This window comes from Erythranthe guttata, chromosome 2 (assembly GCF_056151865.1).
Source record: "Erythranthe guttata isolate IM_541 chromosome 2, IM_541, whole genome shotgun sequence".
Taxonomy (NCBI): Eukaryota; Viridiplantae; Streptophyta; class Magnoliopsida; order Lamiales; family Phrymaceae; genus Erythranthe; species Erythranthe guttata.
Genome location: NC_142534.1, coordinates 12106514 through 12122888, shown reverse-complemented (window position 1 = coordinate 12122888; position 16375 = coordinate 12106514). Strand labels below are relative to the sequence as shown.

Sequence of the window (16375 nt, the reverse complement as noted above, 5' to 3'; positions counted from 1 at the left end):
TGGAAGTCGGTCGAAAAATTCTTATAAGATCTTTCTTCTTCTTCGATTAAAAAAATAAATAAAAAACAATTATAGATATATATGTGCATCTTCATATATATATATATATATATATATATATATATATATATATATATATATATATATATATATATATATATATATATCTAAATTCTTCGATTAAAAAAAAAAAAAAAAAAAAAAAGAGAGAAAAAAAAAAAATAGAAGAAGAAGAAGAATAGATTATAAGGGAGAAATAAGGACTAGTTGTTGAATTGTGTTGAAAACTCGATCCATCGCCTCAAAGGCAAAAGTGTTGACGTGTGAATTTTGGAGAGTCGAGTTTATTAAAGTCCCTAGAGGTGAATTCATTGTTTCAAACGCCTATCTTTCAAATTTTGGCGTAATCACCTCAATTCAAGAAAATTAGCCACACATACCCATATTACCTACCTCGGACCAAAGAGCCTAACAATTGAAAGCCACAAAGTCCCAATGATCCCAATAGCTTATTGTTCAATATTAGTTGAGTAGAATAATTTGGTGAGTATTTGGAGTCAAATATATGCATGTAAGTATAAATTCTTTCTATTTTTAACTTGCAAATATTGGATACTTGAAGCAATTGTATGATTTGTGGTTTTTGGTAATAGTGAGTGACTAAGTACCGTTGAATGTTAAGCTTGCGAATACCTAGGAATTATCATCATAATTGCAAGTTCTGAAAACGCGAAGTTGACCAATCGATCTATGTAATGAGATGTATAGTCGTGTTTTGTGTTCTTAATTTGATTTTACTTGAGGACAAGCAAAAGTTCAAGTTTGGGGGTGTGTTAAGTGTATATTTATACACTTAATTGTACCTTTTAATTGGAGCTTTTGGTGTGTTTTAATGATAATTGGTGCTTAAAATGGTTGTTATTTGTAATTTAGGTGCAAATTGAAGAATTGGCAACTTATGGGGTGAAAACTGCAAATTCGGAGAAAAAGTGGGGCAAAAGTGAAAAAATCAGATTTCTGGAGAATTAAGGACCGGACGGCCGTCCGGATTTTCAAGCCTATTCTCGCACGGTCGTCCGGATGGTCGAGTTGGCGCAGTGAAGGAATCTTAATTACACAAGGAAACCCGCCCTATTATATTTTTGCACCCTATTTAAAGGCCACAAGCACACAATTAGAGACATCTTCTTACCTTTTATCTTTAGCTTTAGTTTTTATTTTTCATCTTTCTACGCGCAATCAAGGAGCTCTAGAACGAAGACGAAGAATTGACGACTCTTCATCATAGTTCTCCTCTTTTATTAGCTTTATTGATTTTTCGTATTTTTATTATGTTTTTCGTAACGAACATGAGTAGCTAAGTTTTTATTCTATGATTTTATTGGAACCCTATGTGGTAATTCGAACCTAATTTTCTACTTTTATGCAAGTTTAATTCTTCGATTATTTCTTCTATCTTGATCTTATTTAGCGCATGAACGTAGCTAATTTATGTTGCTAGTTGTTATTGTTAGAATTGATTGACAGATCGTTTTAATAATTAGAACAGGGATAGAAGAGCCTTCGAGTAGTTTTTCACCGAATGCGTGTGCTGATTGCATGTATTATCGTAGACATACAGATAATACCTTAGGTAGCCGTTGTCGAGACTTGTTATTTAATGCTTTATTTATACTAGGTTTGCATAGACATATAGTGAATCTTTTATGAATAATAGGTTTATAACGCAGCGACAGCTGGTTATGAATAATTTCGTGTCTTGGGTTAATAATCGGGAATCGTAACTTGCATGATAGGAGATTAATTGGGTGAAGAATTATTGCATAGGGGGAAGATAAAATCCTAGATCCATTTTATATTGATATTCTCTCGTGTTTAATTGCTTTCTTAATTAGTTTAATTTATTTAGTTAATTAAATTGACAACCCTGCGTAGGCTGGATAAAAATCACAATTGTTAGGATTTGGTACTTAGGATTAAATAATTTGCGTATTCCCTGTGGGATCGACATCCGACTCTCACGAGTCTACTTTACTACTTGTTAGCGATACGTGCACTTGCGTGTGGGCAGGGCCGTTCCTGAGAATTCGGGGGCCCTAGGCGAGATTTAAAGAACAACTGAAAACAGGGCCCCCTATTTGATAAGCCATTTTTTTTATTAATGGGTGTTCGAAATTGAACGTATTAAAAAAAAAAAAAAAAAATTCTAAAAATGATGAAATAAAAGATTACGGGGGTTCGGGGGCGGTGCCCCCGAAATATTTTTTGAAATGTATGAATATAAAGTAGCTAAAATTATGGGAAAAAATTCAAAATTAGCAATATGATTTGCCGGTTCACTTCCTCCCGTGACGTATAATCTTTATAGCAAATAGACTTCATAAATATTTATAAATTTGAATACACTAATGAATATTGATTCTTATTTTAGAATAAAAATAAGTAATTAAGACATTATAAATTTAATATTTAGGGGCCCCAAAGTTAAGAAAATTGCAAAAATATCTATTGATCATTTAGCTTAAATTTATTTTAGAACCGATGTTCCAAAATATTAAATATAATAAATTTTTAAAAATAAGTACTAATATATAAAGTGTAAATAAAATAATTTGGGGGCCCCAAATTTTCGTAAAAATTCGGGGGCCCTAGGCGACCGCCTACTTCGCCTCCCCTCAGAACCGGCCCTGCGTGTGGGTATTTAGCACCCAACACATAGCTTCGGGTACAGGGTCGATTTGCACGCGGTGGACGGCGGCTGAGGTTGGGCGGAGGACGGTGGAGATAAAGAGAGGGTGAGGAGGAAGAAAAAGAGGAGACTGCAGATCAATGGGTTAGCCATTTTATAATATGTGTTTGGTGTCTGTAGTACTGCAGATGTAGTTCACTGGTGTCGGCTCCTCTCCCCAAAATTTGTAGTTTATTTATTGTAGGATTAATTAATTACAACCAACCGCCCATAACTTCTTCTTGTCTCCACCACAGGGACGGAGCCAGGATTAGAAAGTAGGGGGATAACTAAAATTTCGGGGTTCGGGGCAACGCCCCGGAAAAAAATTTAGGTTCACAAGACATTGAAAAAATAGGGTTATACTGCGAATTTTTAATTAAAATAATATATATATATATATATATATATATATATATATATATATATATATATATATATATATATATATATATATATATATATATCAAGCATGACAAAAACATCTAAATTATTCTAATAATATATTGCACTTAATGGGATTCATGGCACCGTCTCGTATTATTTTTTAAAGACATTAATATAAAAAATCAAAGATCGATAAATAAATATATTCATAAATTTTATTTAAAATAGTACAAGTTTTAACCATTTTATTTTATATTTCTATATTAAATATGATATATATCTATAATTTATATAAAATTATGGAGAATAAACAAAAAAATTAAGGGTAAAGACACATATTTACAAAACCTTTGGGGGGGCAAATTTAATATTCAAAAAATATTATGCCAAAATAGCAAAAAAACTTTTTTTTTTTTTCTTGGGGGGCAACACCCCCCCCCCCCCCCCCCCCCCCCCCCCCCCCCCCCCCCCTCTTAAGTTCCGCCATTGTCCACCACTTCCTGAAAAAAATAGTCCGTTAGAACTCTATCGTAATAACGTATCTAATGCATTATCCCATTAGAGTTTATAACTACGTTTCAAGGGGGTGAGTGTAATTATCGATACCACGTGAACCTTAAAGTTATTTAAGTATACCTCAGGGGTGTGTGTGTAATTTAACTTTTTTTTTAATATAAAGTACAGTTTCTAGTGTGTGCAAATATCTCTAAAGTTCATGTTAATTCAATTTACAATAAAATAAAAATCAATATTTTAACATATAGCAATTATAAATATAGTTACTGGCAAATTACGGCCACCCACTTGAGGAATGGACAAATTACGAAAAAACCCATCTTGTTTGGATAATTACAATCACCCGGCCTTTTAAATACTTTTACATAAAATTTATGTAATTCGGTTATTCACCAAACTAAATCATATATTCAGTTCCGCAAACAGTATTAAATGTTGGCGTACCGAAATTTCGGTTCGGTTTTACCGATTTAACATCCTTAAATTTATTTCTGGAGGGGTATTTTCGTAAAATAATACATAGTTAAGATGGGTTGCTGTAATTACCCAAATAGGAGGGGGGGTTTGTATAATTTGACCATAACTTAGAGGGTGGCCGTAATTTGCCCTATAGCTATTCATTGACATATTCTATAATTGAGAAAAAAAGACATTAGGACTGGAATAGAAATAAAATAACTTGGAAGAAGAAATATGCAGAGTTACATAAACTTTCAAATTGTGTTGGATGCGTAGCTTAGACTCATATTAGATTATATAAAAATAAATTCAAGTACTTTTCACGATGGATTTTATAGAATTTTTTTTAGTCGATGGTGTTGAAGCAGTGACATTGTAAATAGAAATGACCATTCTCTAGAGAATATGTAATTCGATGAATCCAATATGCATATTTTTGCATATTATAACTCGTGAACGTCTAATGTGATATTATTTGATTATTTTGACTACAATAATATATTAGTCTAAATGTATATTAGTCTTTTCCATATTATTCATATTAAAACAATTGATAGGGGTATAATATATTACCCCTAATTTTAAAATAATTATTCTATAAAATGAAAAGCTTAATGTGTTTTTTTTTAAATGAGAAGTATAATATATTATTGTGTTTTTTTAATTTTACAGCACATATTTTTTTTTAATTTAATTTTTATTTCAACTCTGAAGAAATGTTTTTTTTAGATTTTTCCAAAAGAATAAAAAAATAAAGACTTTGTTCTTAAACAAATTAAAGTTCGATAACAGCTATAATATAATATATTATATAGAAAATAGTAATATAATAATCATAATTAATGATAATATTAAAGATTTTCAAATTGATTTCTAAAATTGAATAAACTTTAAGGGCAATTTAGTCTTTTCCAGTTTTCATTCAAATGGGTAATGTGCTAATTTCATATCATATGGGGGTCATGTGCAAAATGTCAAAAACACAAGGGGTTTATGTGCCTAATTGCATACTATAAGGGGGTCATGTGCAAAAACCACAAGGGGGTTATGTGCTTAATTTCATACCATAAGGAGGTCATGTGCAAATGTTCAAACCACAAGGGGGTTAAGTGCTATATATTTACCCAACAAATTATATAAGTATTTGCATCATTTGGAGGCTGAAATTCTACAAAATTGAATGATTTACTCGTATTGAGTAGAATGTGTTGCAGTATGAGTGACATTGTAGATATATATAAGTGACCATTCTCTATAGAACACGTAATCCGATGAACCCATTATACATATTTTTGCACATTCTGACCCATGAACGTCTAATATGATAAATTTAGACTCCAAACTACTCGATTTATGAACGTACGTTAGGTAAGCACATTGTATACGTTTACAGGAACATGAGGTATACATTTTGTGTAACCGTGTATACGTTTTTGTATCAAATAATATACATTCACATATAAACTCCGATACTGTTATTATTTTAACATTATAATTTATTTTATTTTTATTCTGTATAATAATAATTAACCGCATAATTACTGTAAAACGTGTTTCTAATGATATTTGAACAAATTATATAAGTATTTGCATCATTTGGAGCTTGTGATGCTACCAAAATTGAATGATTTACGTATTGAGTAGAATGTGTTGAAGTAGGAGTGGCATTGTAAATAGAAGTGATCATTCTCTAGATAACACGTAATTCGATGAACCAAAGATAGATAGTTTTTCCCATTATAACTCATGGACGTCTAATATAGTTTTGCCCATTATAACCTATTAGATTCCAAACCACTCGATTTATGAATGTACGTTATGTAAGCAGTGTCTACGTTTATGGGAACACGAGGTATACATAACTCATATACGTTCTAGCGAACAACGGTAAACATTTACAGTGCTCTAGTCATACAATTCTTTGTAAAGTCTTATACAATTATTATTATTATTATTATATATATATATATATATATATATATATATATATATATATATATATATATATATATATATATATATATATATATATAGTTTATTGATGTTTTTAAACATGTGTTAGAGTCATGTAATGGCGACTAATTATTTATAAGGGTAAATGACAAATAGGCCCATGATAAGGGTACTTAATTAAAAGAGGGACATCTCCAACTTTTTTGTCTTTCAAATAAATTCAGCTCATTCAAACTTATTTGCAAATAAGGAAAATCCTTTTATATATACGAAAATTACCCTCATTTTATTGAAACCCTATTCAACTCCAATTTCATGATTTACACCCCAATTTAGCCCAATTTCATCAATTAACCAATTTTGACCATAATTTCAATTTTGACCCGGTCGACGCCGTTGACTTTTTTGTTTTTTTGAAAAACTTTTTTTTTCAGAATTTTTTTCCGGTCGGTCAACTGCCGTTGACCGCCGGGTCTCCGGCGTTGACTTTTTCTTTTTTTTTTTTTGCTTAAAAAAAATATTTTAATTAATATTAATTTCTTGGCTGCTAAATTACTGTCTCCGGCAGTTATTTATCTGTCGGAGACAGTAATTTAACTATTAATTGACTTTTTTTTTCATCAAAAATATTTTAATTAATATTACTGTATTCGTTGCTAAATTACTGTCTCCAGCAGTTATTTAACTGTCTAAGACAGTAATTTAACTGTTAATTGACTTTTTTATTCTTAAAAAAAATATTTTTAATTAATATTACTGTATTCGTTGCTAAATTACTGTCTGCAACAGTTATTTAACTGTCGGAGACAATAATTTAACTGTTAATTGACTTTTTTATTCTAAAAAAAAATATTTTTAATTAATATTAATGTATTCGTTGCTAAATTACTATCTCCAGCAGTTATTTAACTGTTGGAGACGGTAATTTAACTGTTAATTGACTTTTTTTTTAAAAGAAAAAATTCTTAAAAAAAAATATTTTAATTAATATTACTGCATTGGCTGATAAATTACAGTCTCCAACAGTAAGTTAACTGTCTTAGACAATAATATTAATAATATTACTGTTCGGGAAAATAATATTCATAATATTACTGTCCCAAACAGTAATATTACTGTCTGAGACAATAATTTAGTAGCCAAGACAGTAATATTAATTAAAATATTTTTTTCTATGAAAAAAAAAATTCAAGAAAAAAAAAAAAAGTCAACGCCGGAGACCGGCGGTCAACGGTGGTTGACCGGCCGGAAAAAAATATCAGGAAAGAAATAAGTTTTTAAAAAAAACGAAAAACAAAAAAAAAAGTCAACGCCGGAATGTGGCCGGAAAAAAAATATTTCAGAAAAAAAGTATAATCTGAAAAAAATAATTTGGGGGTTAATGTGATATATTTGTTTAAATCCAGGGTCAATGTGTAATATTAAGTAAGTTAGAGCATAATGGGTGGAATTGATAAGAATTATATTATGGAGGGTATTTTAGACTAATGACATGGGGATGGGTTTAATTGAGAAACTGTTTATCCTGTAGACCAAAATGCATTTAAGTCCCATGTGATGGGTCTTTTTGCCATTCGCCCTATTTATAAATTAAAAAATAAAATTTAAATATTTAAAATAGTCGTATTATACATTAAACACAAACATATGCCTAGAGTACCAAAAAGTATCGTCAATTGCTGTATAACGTATATGTTATTTACCGAAAAAGTATCATCGTTGTATGTGTCAATGTTCGCGGCGGAGGGAATTGCAGGGACAAATTGCCCGTTTCCCGTGTTGTTTCTCCCAAAGTTGTTTCCGATTCACATCTACACTGATCATATTCAAGATCATCATACAAACCACAATCCATATCCTCTAGATGCAAATTCGTCAAGAACATAAACCAATAATTAAAAAAAAAAGAAGAAGAAGAGGAAGAAGAAGGAAGATGCAGAGGAAGAGGAGGAAGAAGAATATGATGAAGAGAAGCAGAGATGATGAAAACAATTCTAGTTTTTTTGTCCTACGATTTTTTAGTATTATTTTGGCTAAACTTTGAAATTGTTTGGGAACTAAAATAATTGATTAAAGTATAAATATGAAGTATTTGGTTATACAGTTAAACCTCTATAAATTAATATAGTTGGGACCATCAAAATTCCATTAATTTAGCGAAATATTAACTTATCGCTAAATTAATAATTATTAATTTATACATTAATTAATAACTTATTAATTTATGAAATTACTTTTATTATTATTTTCAATAATACATTCTTTAAAAATAATTACGTGTATATTATTCATTGTACTATTAGTTCAGTGCACTATAGAGCCCGTTTCACGAACGGAAGCTTTTAAGCAATTTTTTGTTGAGTTATGAGAAAACTATACCAGAAATTCTAACAATGTTAAGAAAATTGAGTGACGAGATCGATGGTAATGTGAACTTCAACAAAAAACAAGTGACAATTAAATTATATTTTACTAAACCTTCATAGATATATGAAGTATGTATTGTACCATGTAATTTAAGAATTATTTGTATGTATTATTAATTTATATAATATGGGGCTTCTTAAAATTTTCGAAAGTGTATTATCTTATAAATTTAACGAATTATTAATTTAGCACGTTGTCCCCGAGTCGGGACCGGGAAAATTTATTATTTAAGTGAGATTATTAATTTATCGGGTATTAATTTATCGAGATTCTACTGTATATAGATAGTGCAGAGTAAAGAAAAAATAAAACCTATAGAGACTGAACCGCAAAACTTTTTTGGGATTAGGTATTTAGTAGCAAAAGCTCTTACTTATAAAAATTGCTTAGTATCTAGTTTTAACTTTTTTTTACTAGTAAGGGGTATGCCATGCCTAATTCTAATTACCCTAAATGAAATATATATACAGTAGAATCTCGATAAATTAATACCCGATAAATTAATAACCTCGCTTAAATAATAAATTTTTCTGATCCCGACTCGGGGACAACGTGCTAAATTAATAATTCGCCAAATTTATAAGATAATACACATTCGAAATTTTTAAGAAGCCCCATATAATATATAAATTAATAATACATAAAAATAATTCTTAAATTACATGGTGTAATACATATTTTATAGATCTATGAAAGCTTAACACAATATAATTTAATTGTCGCTTGTTTCTTGTTGAACTTCATATTAGGTCCCTCACCTTTTAATTCTTAAATTACATGGTGTAGTACATATTTTATAGATCTATGAAAGCTTAATACAATATAATTTAGTTGTCGCTTGTTTCTTGTTGAAGTTCACGTTACCATCAATCTCGTCCCTCACTTTTCTTACCATGGTTAGAACTTTTGGTATAGTTTTCTCATAACTCAACATAAAATCTCTTTACCATTGCTGTTTTAAGAGTTTTTGTTTATGAAACGGGCTCTAGTGCATTGAACTAATGGTACAATGAATAATATACGAGTGCATTTGGATGGAGGGATTTGGGGGAGGGATTTCAAATCCATAATAACAAATTCCTTGGACTTGTTTGGATTGAGGGATTTGGAGATGTATTTCAAATCCCCACCCCTCCTTTTAAGTTATTTTTTGAGCAATAGTGGTGGATTTCAAATGACTCCAAAATTGGAGTCATTTCAAATCCATTCCCGAAATCAAATCCTCCCCAAATCCCTCCATCCAAATGGACCCTACACGTAAAAAGATAAAAAAAATGTATTTATTGAACATATAAATAATAAAAGTAATTTCATAAATTAATAAATTATTAATTAATGTATAAATTAATAATTATTAATTTATCGATAAGTTAATATTTCGCTAAATTAATGAAATCTTCATGGTCCCAACTGTATTAATTTATAGAGGTTTAACTGTACCTAGTCTTTACCAATAGGGTAACTGTCTAGGTTTCGAGCCCTTCCCCTTGTAATGTACTTGAATTTACTAAAAAAAAAAAAAAAAAAAAGAAATATATATACGTATAGACGTATCGAACACACGTGGGGATTGGCAATTGGATTTGGGGATTATTAACTCTCATAGTCAGTCATACACTCATACTGCTCCAATCTCCTCAAGCTTTAACGGCGGTCAGCCTCTTCACGGCGGCGAGTGGTGCGCACCACGGTATTGTCCGGTAAGGTTAGGTTTCAGGCTATGTTCGTTCACATTTTTCCGTCGCCTTTAATTTTCTCCTTCTCTCTTCTGTTTCTCATACTCTCGTTTACATTTTCGATTGATAAGTACACATTTGTAGCTGGATATCCAATTTGGATGGAGTGAGGGTATAATACAATGAAATTCTATTGAACAATCATTTGTTTTGTTGGTGTGTGTGTGTAATTTTCTGTTTGATTTATGAATAGAGAGAAACTCGAATTGATCAATCAATTGTATTGAAGGTTTGGTGTTAATGGACTGTAGACTTCTTTCGATCAATCGGAGTGGCGGTTTGTTTGCTTCCACAAGAATTACTCATCAACGATTATCCTCCTATTCTCAAAGAAGTAAGTTGGGTGGGTAATTTTTTTCGTTCAAGTATTGTGTGAATGAAGGAAGAATAATTAACTACCACCTTTAAAATAAAAAAAAAAAATATTTGTTGTGTTTACATCTCACGCATTGAGAACGAGGTGGTGAATTTTGTTTGGATAGTTGAATTTACTGTAAATATGGGGCATGAAGGTGTCGTTTTCATTCTTGAGTGAGTTGGCGTAAATAGGATGTTGATTTTTTTGGGGTAGCTCTTTGTAGAGAAAGACAACTAATTGAGCCCAGAATGTGATGCCATCTTAAGAATGTGGCTTCGGATTTTCTCACCGAACTTCTGAATTTCAATCATTTATATATTTCATTATTGACACCAAAAAATTAACAATCATCATTCGTTTATTTTTTTATACATATCAATAGATTTTCTCTAGCTTATCTCAATCGTTCAATTGGATTTCGTTTAGGAGTTGTTCTTGGCGGTTTGACATTGGACGTCGAATCTAGAATATGAACTGATATTTCTTGAGTTCTGGGCTTCTTTTTTCTTTTTACTCTGTCCTAGTTAAATAGAGAAGAATGATCACCATTTTCAAGTCAAATCTCATTATTCGAAAAGGTTTATCCATGTCAGCGTGTTTTTTTGAAACACGCATAGGATGAAATAACAAAATAAAGCTCTATAAGTGACTATCAATTGGTGTTTTAACTATAGAATCTGAAGCTGTTAGCTAGCTTTTGCGTCTATAGTATATTAACAAATCTAGGAATTCGATGTAGCTCCATTAAAGCTTACGCTTAGTGAGGTTACATCTATTCATGTTTTTGTGATATTGTTGATGATAGAACTAAGATAAGAATACCATTTTGTATTTACTGAATATAGTTATTGAACCCGCCTTCCTTGTTTCTCATCTTATTGTGTTTGCTTTTTTTCTAGGATCATTTTATTGCACAACGAATTGCTCAATGAAGTCCTATAAGCTGTCAGATCTTAGTAGGACTGAGGTTGATAGCCTCAAAGCTCGCCCCCGGATAGATTTTTCATCTATTTTCAGTGTGGTGAGTCTTGATGCTGCTCAGTTGCTTGTCAATATTTTAGTTGTCAATATCATTTCAACCTTTTATATAATTAAGAACTGATTTTATTACATTGCTATATACATAGGTTCAACCCATTGTTGACGATGTACGAACTAGAGGCGATGCAGCTGTTAAAGAGTAGGTGTTTCCTTGCCCATTTATTCTGATTTTATATCATGTCTTGTCTAGGCAGTGTGGATAAGTCTTATACCCTCTTAGATCCACTTTATTCTTGGGCAACTACGAAAATAATTTATGGGGCTAATAGTGACAAGAATTCAATTATGAGACTGGGCAGGAACATTTAAAGAAACATGGTCGAAGATTTTGAATTAGATTAAGATAGAGGTACAACAGACTGATGCCTTCAAAGAGGCTTTTTAGTTGACCGGCAGCAACAAATATTTTTTGTTCATTCTGCAGTCTAGGACTTGTTAGATTTATTAAATCAGGATGTCTTAAGGATTGTGATCCATTTTATTAAATCGTTGTGAAATTTTCAATACATGAACAGAAGAGTTTTCATAAAATCTAGCTATTAACTTGGGGTTATTCTTGTACAGAGTTTTATCAAACTCGGCGTTGTTGCAAGAGCTTGTATTTTGTTATTCTTAATCAGTCAATCTAGAAGGGTGTATAAATATCACTACATATTAGTTTCTGATATTGCTTACTAAAATTTGGCCTTAAAAGGTGGTTATTGTTTGTGGAAGTTCAAGATGAGCTGAGGGTCATGGTTTAACAAATAGGATATAAAAACCTTTAGTCCTGGAAATTAGATGTTATTATTGCACTTGTTGAAATGTTTTTGGCTCACTTCTCAATTCCTGCAATGACCGATAAATGGCATCTTTTATTTTTGATTGTTCTTCGTTTTCATGGGTGCAGCTATACAAGACGGTTTGACAAAGTTGAACTAGACACGATAGTTGAGACTGTCAATGATCTTCCAGATCCAGTGGTATATTCCTCACACAATTATTTTACCACAATATTTATGGTTCTAACTGGATCATTTTAACGTGTTGCTCAAGTGAGAAAAATACTTTTTGACTTCTGGTCATATTTCTAACGATTTTATTGTTGTTAGCTTGATCCCGCTGTCCAAGAAGCATTTGATGTGGCTTACAGTAATATTTATGCTTTTCATGCTGCACAAAAGCCAGTTGAGAAGATTGTTGAGAACATGGAAGTAAGCAGTGCAATATTTAATTGCAAAATCACGTGTTCATAGATAATTTCGATTGAACCATGTAGCCCCGTTTCTCCAGGGTGTTAGGTGTAAAAGAGTGGCAAGATGTATTTCCTCCGTGGGTCTTTATGTTCCTGGTGGCACTGCTGTATTGCCATCAACTGCTCTGATGCTTTCAGTGGTATGGTGATTTTTAAATTCATATTATTTTTTTTTTTGGATTATTAAATTGTGACTGCAATTTTAGCTTACTCCATTGAAATGCCTTGTTCTGAATTAGCCTGCTCAAATTGCTGGCTGCAAAACCATTGTACTTGCAACCCCTCCCGCGCAAGACGGCAGCATTTGTAAGGTAGTTGTTCCATCTTGTAGTATTACGATGTTGTCTTTATATGGCTCACCAGTCACCACCCATTCCTGTTTTCAGGAGGTTCTTTATTGCGCGAAAAAAGCTGGTGTTACTCATATTCTTAAAGCAGGAGGTGCTCAGGTCAGAATGCAGTATGCTCTTCATGTACATTCTGTGACTGTATGCGAGATACTCTTTCTTATTTTACTAACATTTTACATTATCATGTTTAGGCAATTTCAGCAATGGCATGGGGAAGTGAATCTTGCCCTAAGGTATCAATTTCTGCATAATTTATACACTTTCCGTAGCATGCCTTTTGAATAGCAACCTATGTCACGTGGAAGCTCTAGTTCTCCAGTTCAGTGGCTTCTCTTGATATGAAAGTTTTTAGCAAGAAAATTGTTTCTATGACTGTTGCCGCTAGCAATTTGCGTTCTCTCTATTTATTTCTATATATATATATATTTATTTATTTATCTGATTACCTACTTACATAGAAAAATACACCCATACATGAATGTATATGCACATATCTGTGTGTTAGTTTATGCTGGGTTAGCATGAATTCTAACATTCTTGCACATCTAGTACACTAGTAATGACCATGAACTTTTCTGACAGTCTTTCCTCAGCATGACAATGCTCTGTAAGCTGGTTCTTTTTCAATTGCAAAACTTTTCCAGCTGGTATTGCCCTTCGCGTTTAGGTTTGACTTGGTGACTCTTAAGTTACTTGGTACTATACTGAGTTAGTTTATATGATGAATTTATAATGAAAGTTGAGCTCTTTGTTGCCAAATGAATGTCTTCTGAGGCCTAAAGTAGATTATAAAGTGAATTTATCTCGGTCTATTGTTACTGGTAATGAAATCGATTTATTTAACGACATTCTTTTGCTGCTATGCATCTATGTTGCTGTGAGTGCAGGTTGAAAAGATATATGGGCCTGGAAACCAGTATGTTACTGCTGCAAAAATGATTCTCCAGGTATTTTATGCTCTATGAATTGTGAATTGATCTTAACTATTTCTGCTTTATGCCTTACTGCATATTGCTAAGTTGTTACTTGCTCTCAATAGAACAGTGAAGCCATGATTTCAATAGACATGCCAGCTGGACCATCGGAAGTTCTTGTCATTGCTGATAAATATGCCAGCCCTGTTCACATAGCTGCAGATTTGCTTTCACAGGTTTTTGCCCTTATATGGAGTTTTTTCCTGCTGTATGTTTAGTGGTTATAGTTAATAAAAGAATGGTTGTAAATCTGTTTATCGAATATTAAGATAGAAGTTTCAAATAAAGAAGAGAAGGTGACATTGATTTACGATAGTTGGAAAATAGATAGAAAAAAATTTAAACTAGTAAGTTCGTCCTCTTTGTCATTTATGGTGTGTCTGTAAAATAACAACTTATGTACTTGAAGATAACTTCTCGTCGCTTAATTTCATTTAATTATGCTATTTGTTCTCTGCCATGATGGAATGTTCGTGTTTTCAGGCTGAGCATGGCCCTGATAGCCAAGTTGTTCTTGTAGTTGCTGGAGAGGGTGTGGATGTAACTGCAATTGAGGATGAAATTGACAAGCAATGCAATAGCCTTCCTCGGGGAGCCTTTGCTTCTAAAGCACTAAGTCACAGCTTTATTGTTCACGCACGCGATATGGTTGAGGTTCGTATATTCTTTAAAATCTGGACAAACACATAGAAATATGATATCCTTTATTTTCAGTGATGGAAAGGATAAATGTATATGCTTAATTACTGAGGCGATTTTATTGGGCATAATGTACATCTAAACAATTGGCAATAATGCCTTTTATCGACTTTCTTGCCTGAGTTTACCCATTGTTGGGATTCGCAGGCTATTGCTTTTTCTAACTTGTATGCACCGGAGCACTTAATAATCAATGTCCAAGATGCCGAGAAGTGGGAAAGTTTCGTCGAGAATGCAGGTAAAAGTCAGGCATATATGCTTCTGGGATTTGAATTCGATCATTTAACATCCTTGTAATTTCAACAAACTGTTATACTTTTACTTATATTGCTGCAGTATTATACTATCCAACTTTAAAAGCATATTAATTATTTGAGGTGACAATCATTTACACTACATCAACTTGAATTGTTTATCGTGTTCTTGTTCTTTCTTAATTCGTTATGAAAATATATGTTCGGTATTGATATTATACTTTTGTAATTAAAACTACGTGCAGGTTCTGTATTTTTGGGTGAGTGGACACCAGAAAGCGTTGGAGATTACGCAAGTGGGACGAATCACGTTCTTCCAACTTACGGTTACGCACGTATGTACAGTGGAGTCTCGTTAGACTCGTTCTTGAAGTACATCACTGTACAATCACTGACAGAAGAAGGGCTTAGGAAACTTGGTCCTTACGTAGCAACTATGGCTGAAATTGAAGGTCTCGATGCCCACAAGAGAGCTGTCACTCTCAGACTTAAAGACATTGAAGCTCGACAACTTTCTAATCTCAGATAAGTATCGAAATTGATATCTTTTCGTTAAACGTGACAGAGAGATCCCTTCTTTTGCTCGTCTAATTTTCTTGCCTTTTCCCAAAAAAAAAAACACTGGATACTGCTGTTGTTGTACTCTGATTTTGCACTTTGGTTCTAAGTTTTTTATTTATCATTCAACAGAAAAACAAAACCATCGACAAATTGTGTCAGTGCTGCCTTATTTTTAGGTAATAAAAATTTAGAAACCTCTGCAGTTTGTTCTTAAAAATATAATTTTCAGTTGATGAGAAATTCTCTTATTGTCTTACAACAAAGCCGATAATTTTGTAGTATATTAGGATTTATTAAGGTTGACAAAGGAACACAATTTAGCAGGGGAAGAGCATATATATATATATATATATATATATATATATATATATATATATATATATATATATATATATATATATAGTCGAAACGTAAAAGCTGTATAAAAGAAATTCCTATCTAAGAAGCTGGTTGCTTAATGAAATAGTCTCCTTGGAACAGTCTTCTGTTTCTGTTGTAGCTGCGTAAGTTTGAAGTCTGTCTAAAGCCATCACTTTAGCTCGGCAACGATGGCGACAGAAACATTGATCACTGTAGAAGAAAGAATAATCTATTACTATCAAATTAAAAGTTATATGAAATTGATTATTTTGCTATATTATTATAATAAGTTTTCCAATGCATATATATTACGAACGACTTACTTGTACACATAAACA

At 32.0% G+C, this 16375-nt stretch overlaps 1 protein-coding gene across 7 annotated transcripts; it reads left to right on the top strand.

Annotated features, from left to right (window-relative positions):
• The first annotated feature begins 8817 nt into the window (after positions 1-8817).
• On the top strand, positions 8818-15917 carry HDH (histidinol dehydrogenase). Of its 7 annotated transcripts, XM_088827473.1 has the most exons (16): positions 8818-8939; positions 10001-10175; positions 10436-10540; positions 11464-11585; positions 11692-11744; positions 12495-12567; positions 12697-12798; positions 12878-12979; positions 13079-13150; positions 13226-13288; positions 13381-13422; positions 14077-14136; positions 14229-14339; positions 14647-14817; positions 15010-15100; positions 15362-15917. In XM_088827473.1, exons 3-16 carry the CDS (start codon positions 10447-10449, stop codon positions 15643-15645), a joined length of 1440 nt encoding a protein of 479 aa, XP_088683599.1. In that variant the 5' UTR covers positions 8818-8939; positions 10001-10175; positions 10436-10446; the 3' UTR covers positions 15646-15917. The 7 variants fall into 7 exon arrangements, with proteins under 7 accessions (XP_088683599.1, XP_088683600.1, XP_088683603.1 ...); XM_088827474.1 differs by lacking the exon at positions 8818-8939 and having other exon boundaries at positions 10005-10170; XM_088827477.1 differs by lacking the exon at positions 8818-8939 and having other exon boundaries at positions 10028-10175; positions 10400-10540.
• Positions 15918-16375: the final 458 nt, after the last annotated feature.

Bases quoted from the DNA above. Each gene is read 5' to 3' on its own strand.
- HDH (XM_088827462.1), top strand. From the start codon at position 10,447: ATGGACTGTAGACTTCTTTCGATCAATCGGAGTGGCGGTTTGTTTGCT. The intron at 10,550-11,463 runs GTGGGTAATTTT...CTTTTTTTCTAG, and splicing joins TTCTCAAAGAAGTAAGTTGG to GATCATTTTATTGCACAACG. The intron at 13,423-14,076 runs GTATCAATTTCT...CTGTGAGTGCAG, and splicing joins GAAGTGAATCTTGCCCTAAG to GTTGAAAAGATATATGGGCC.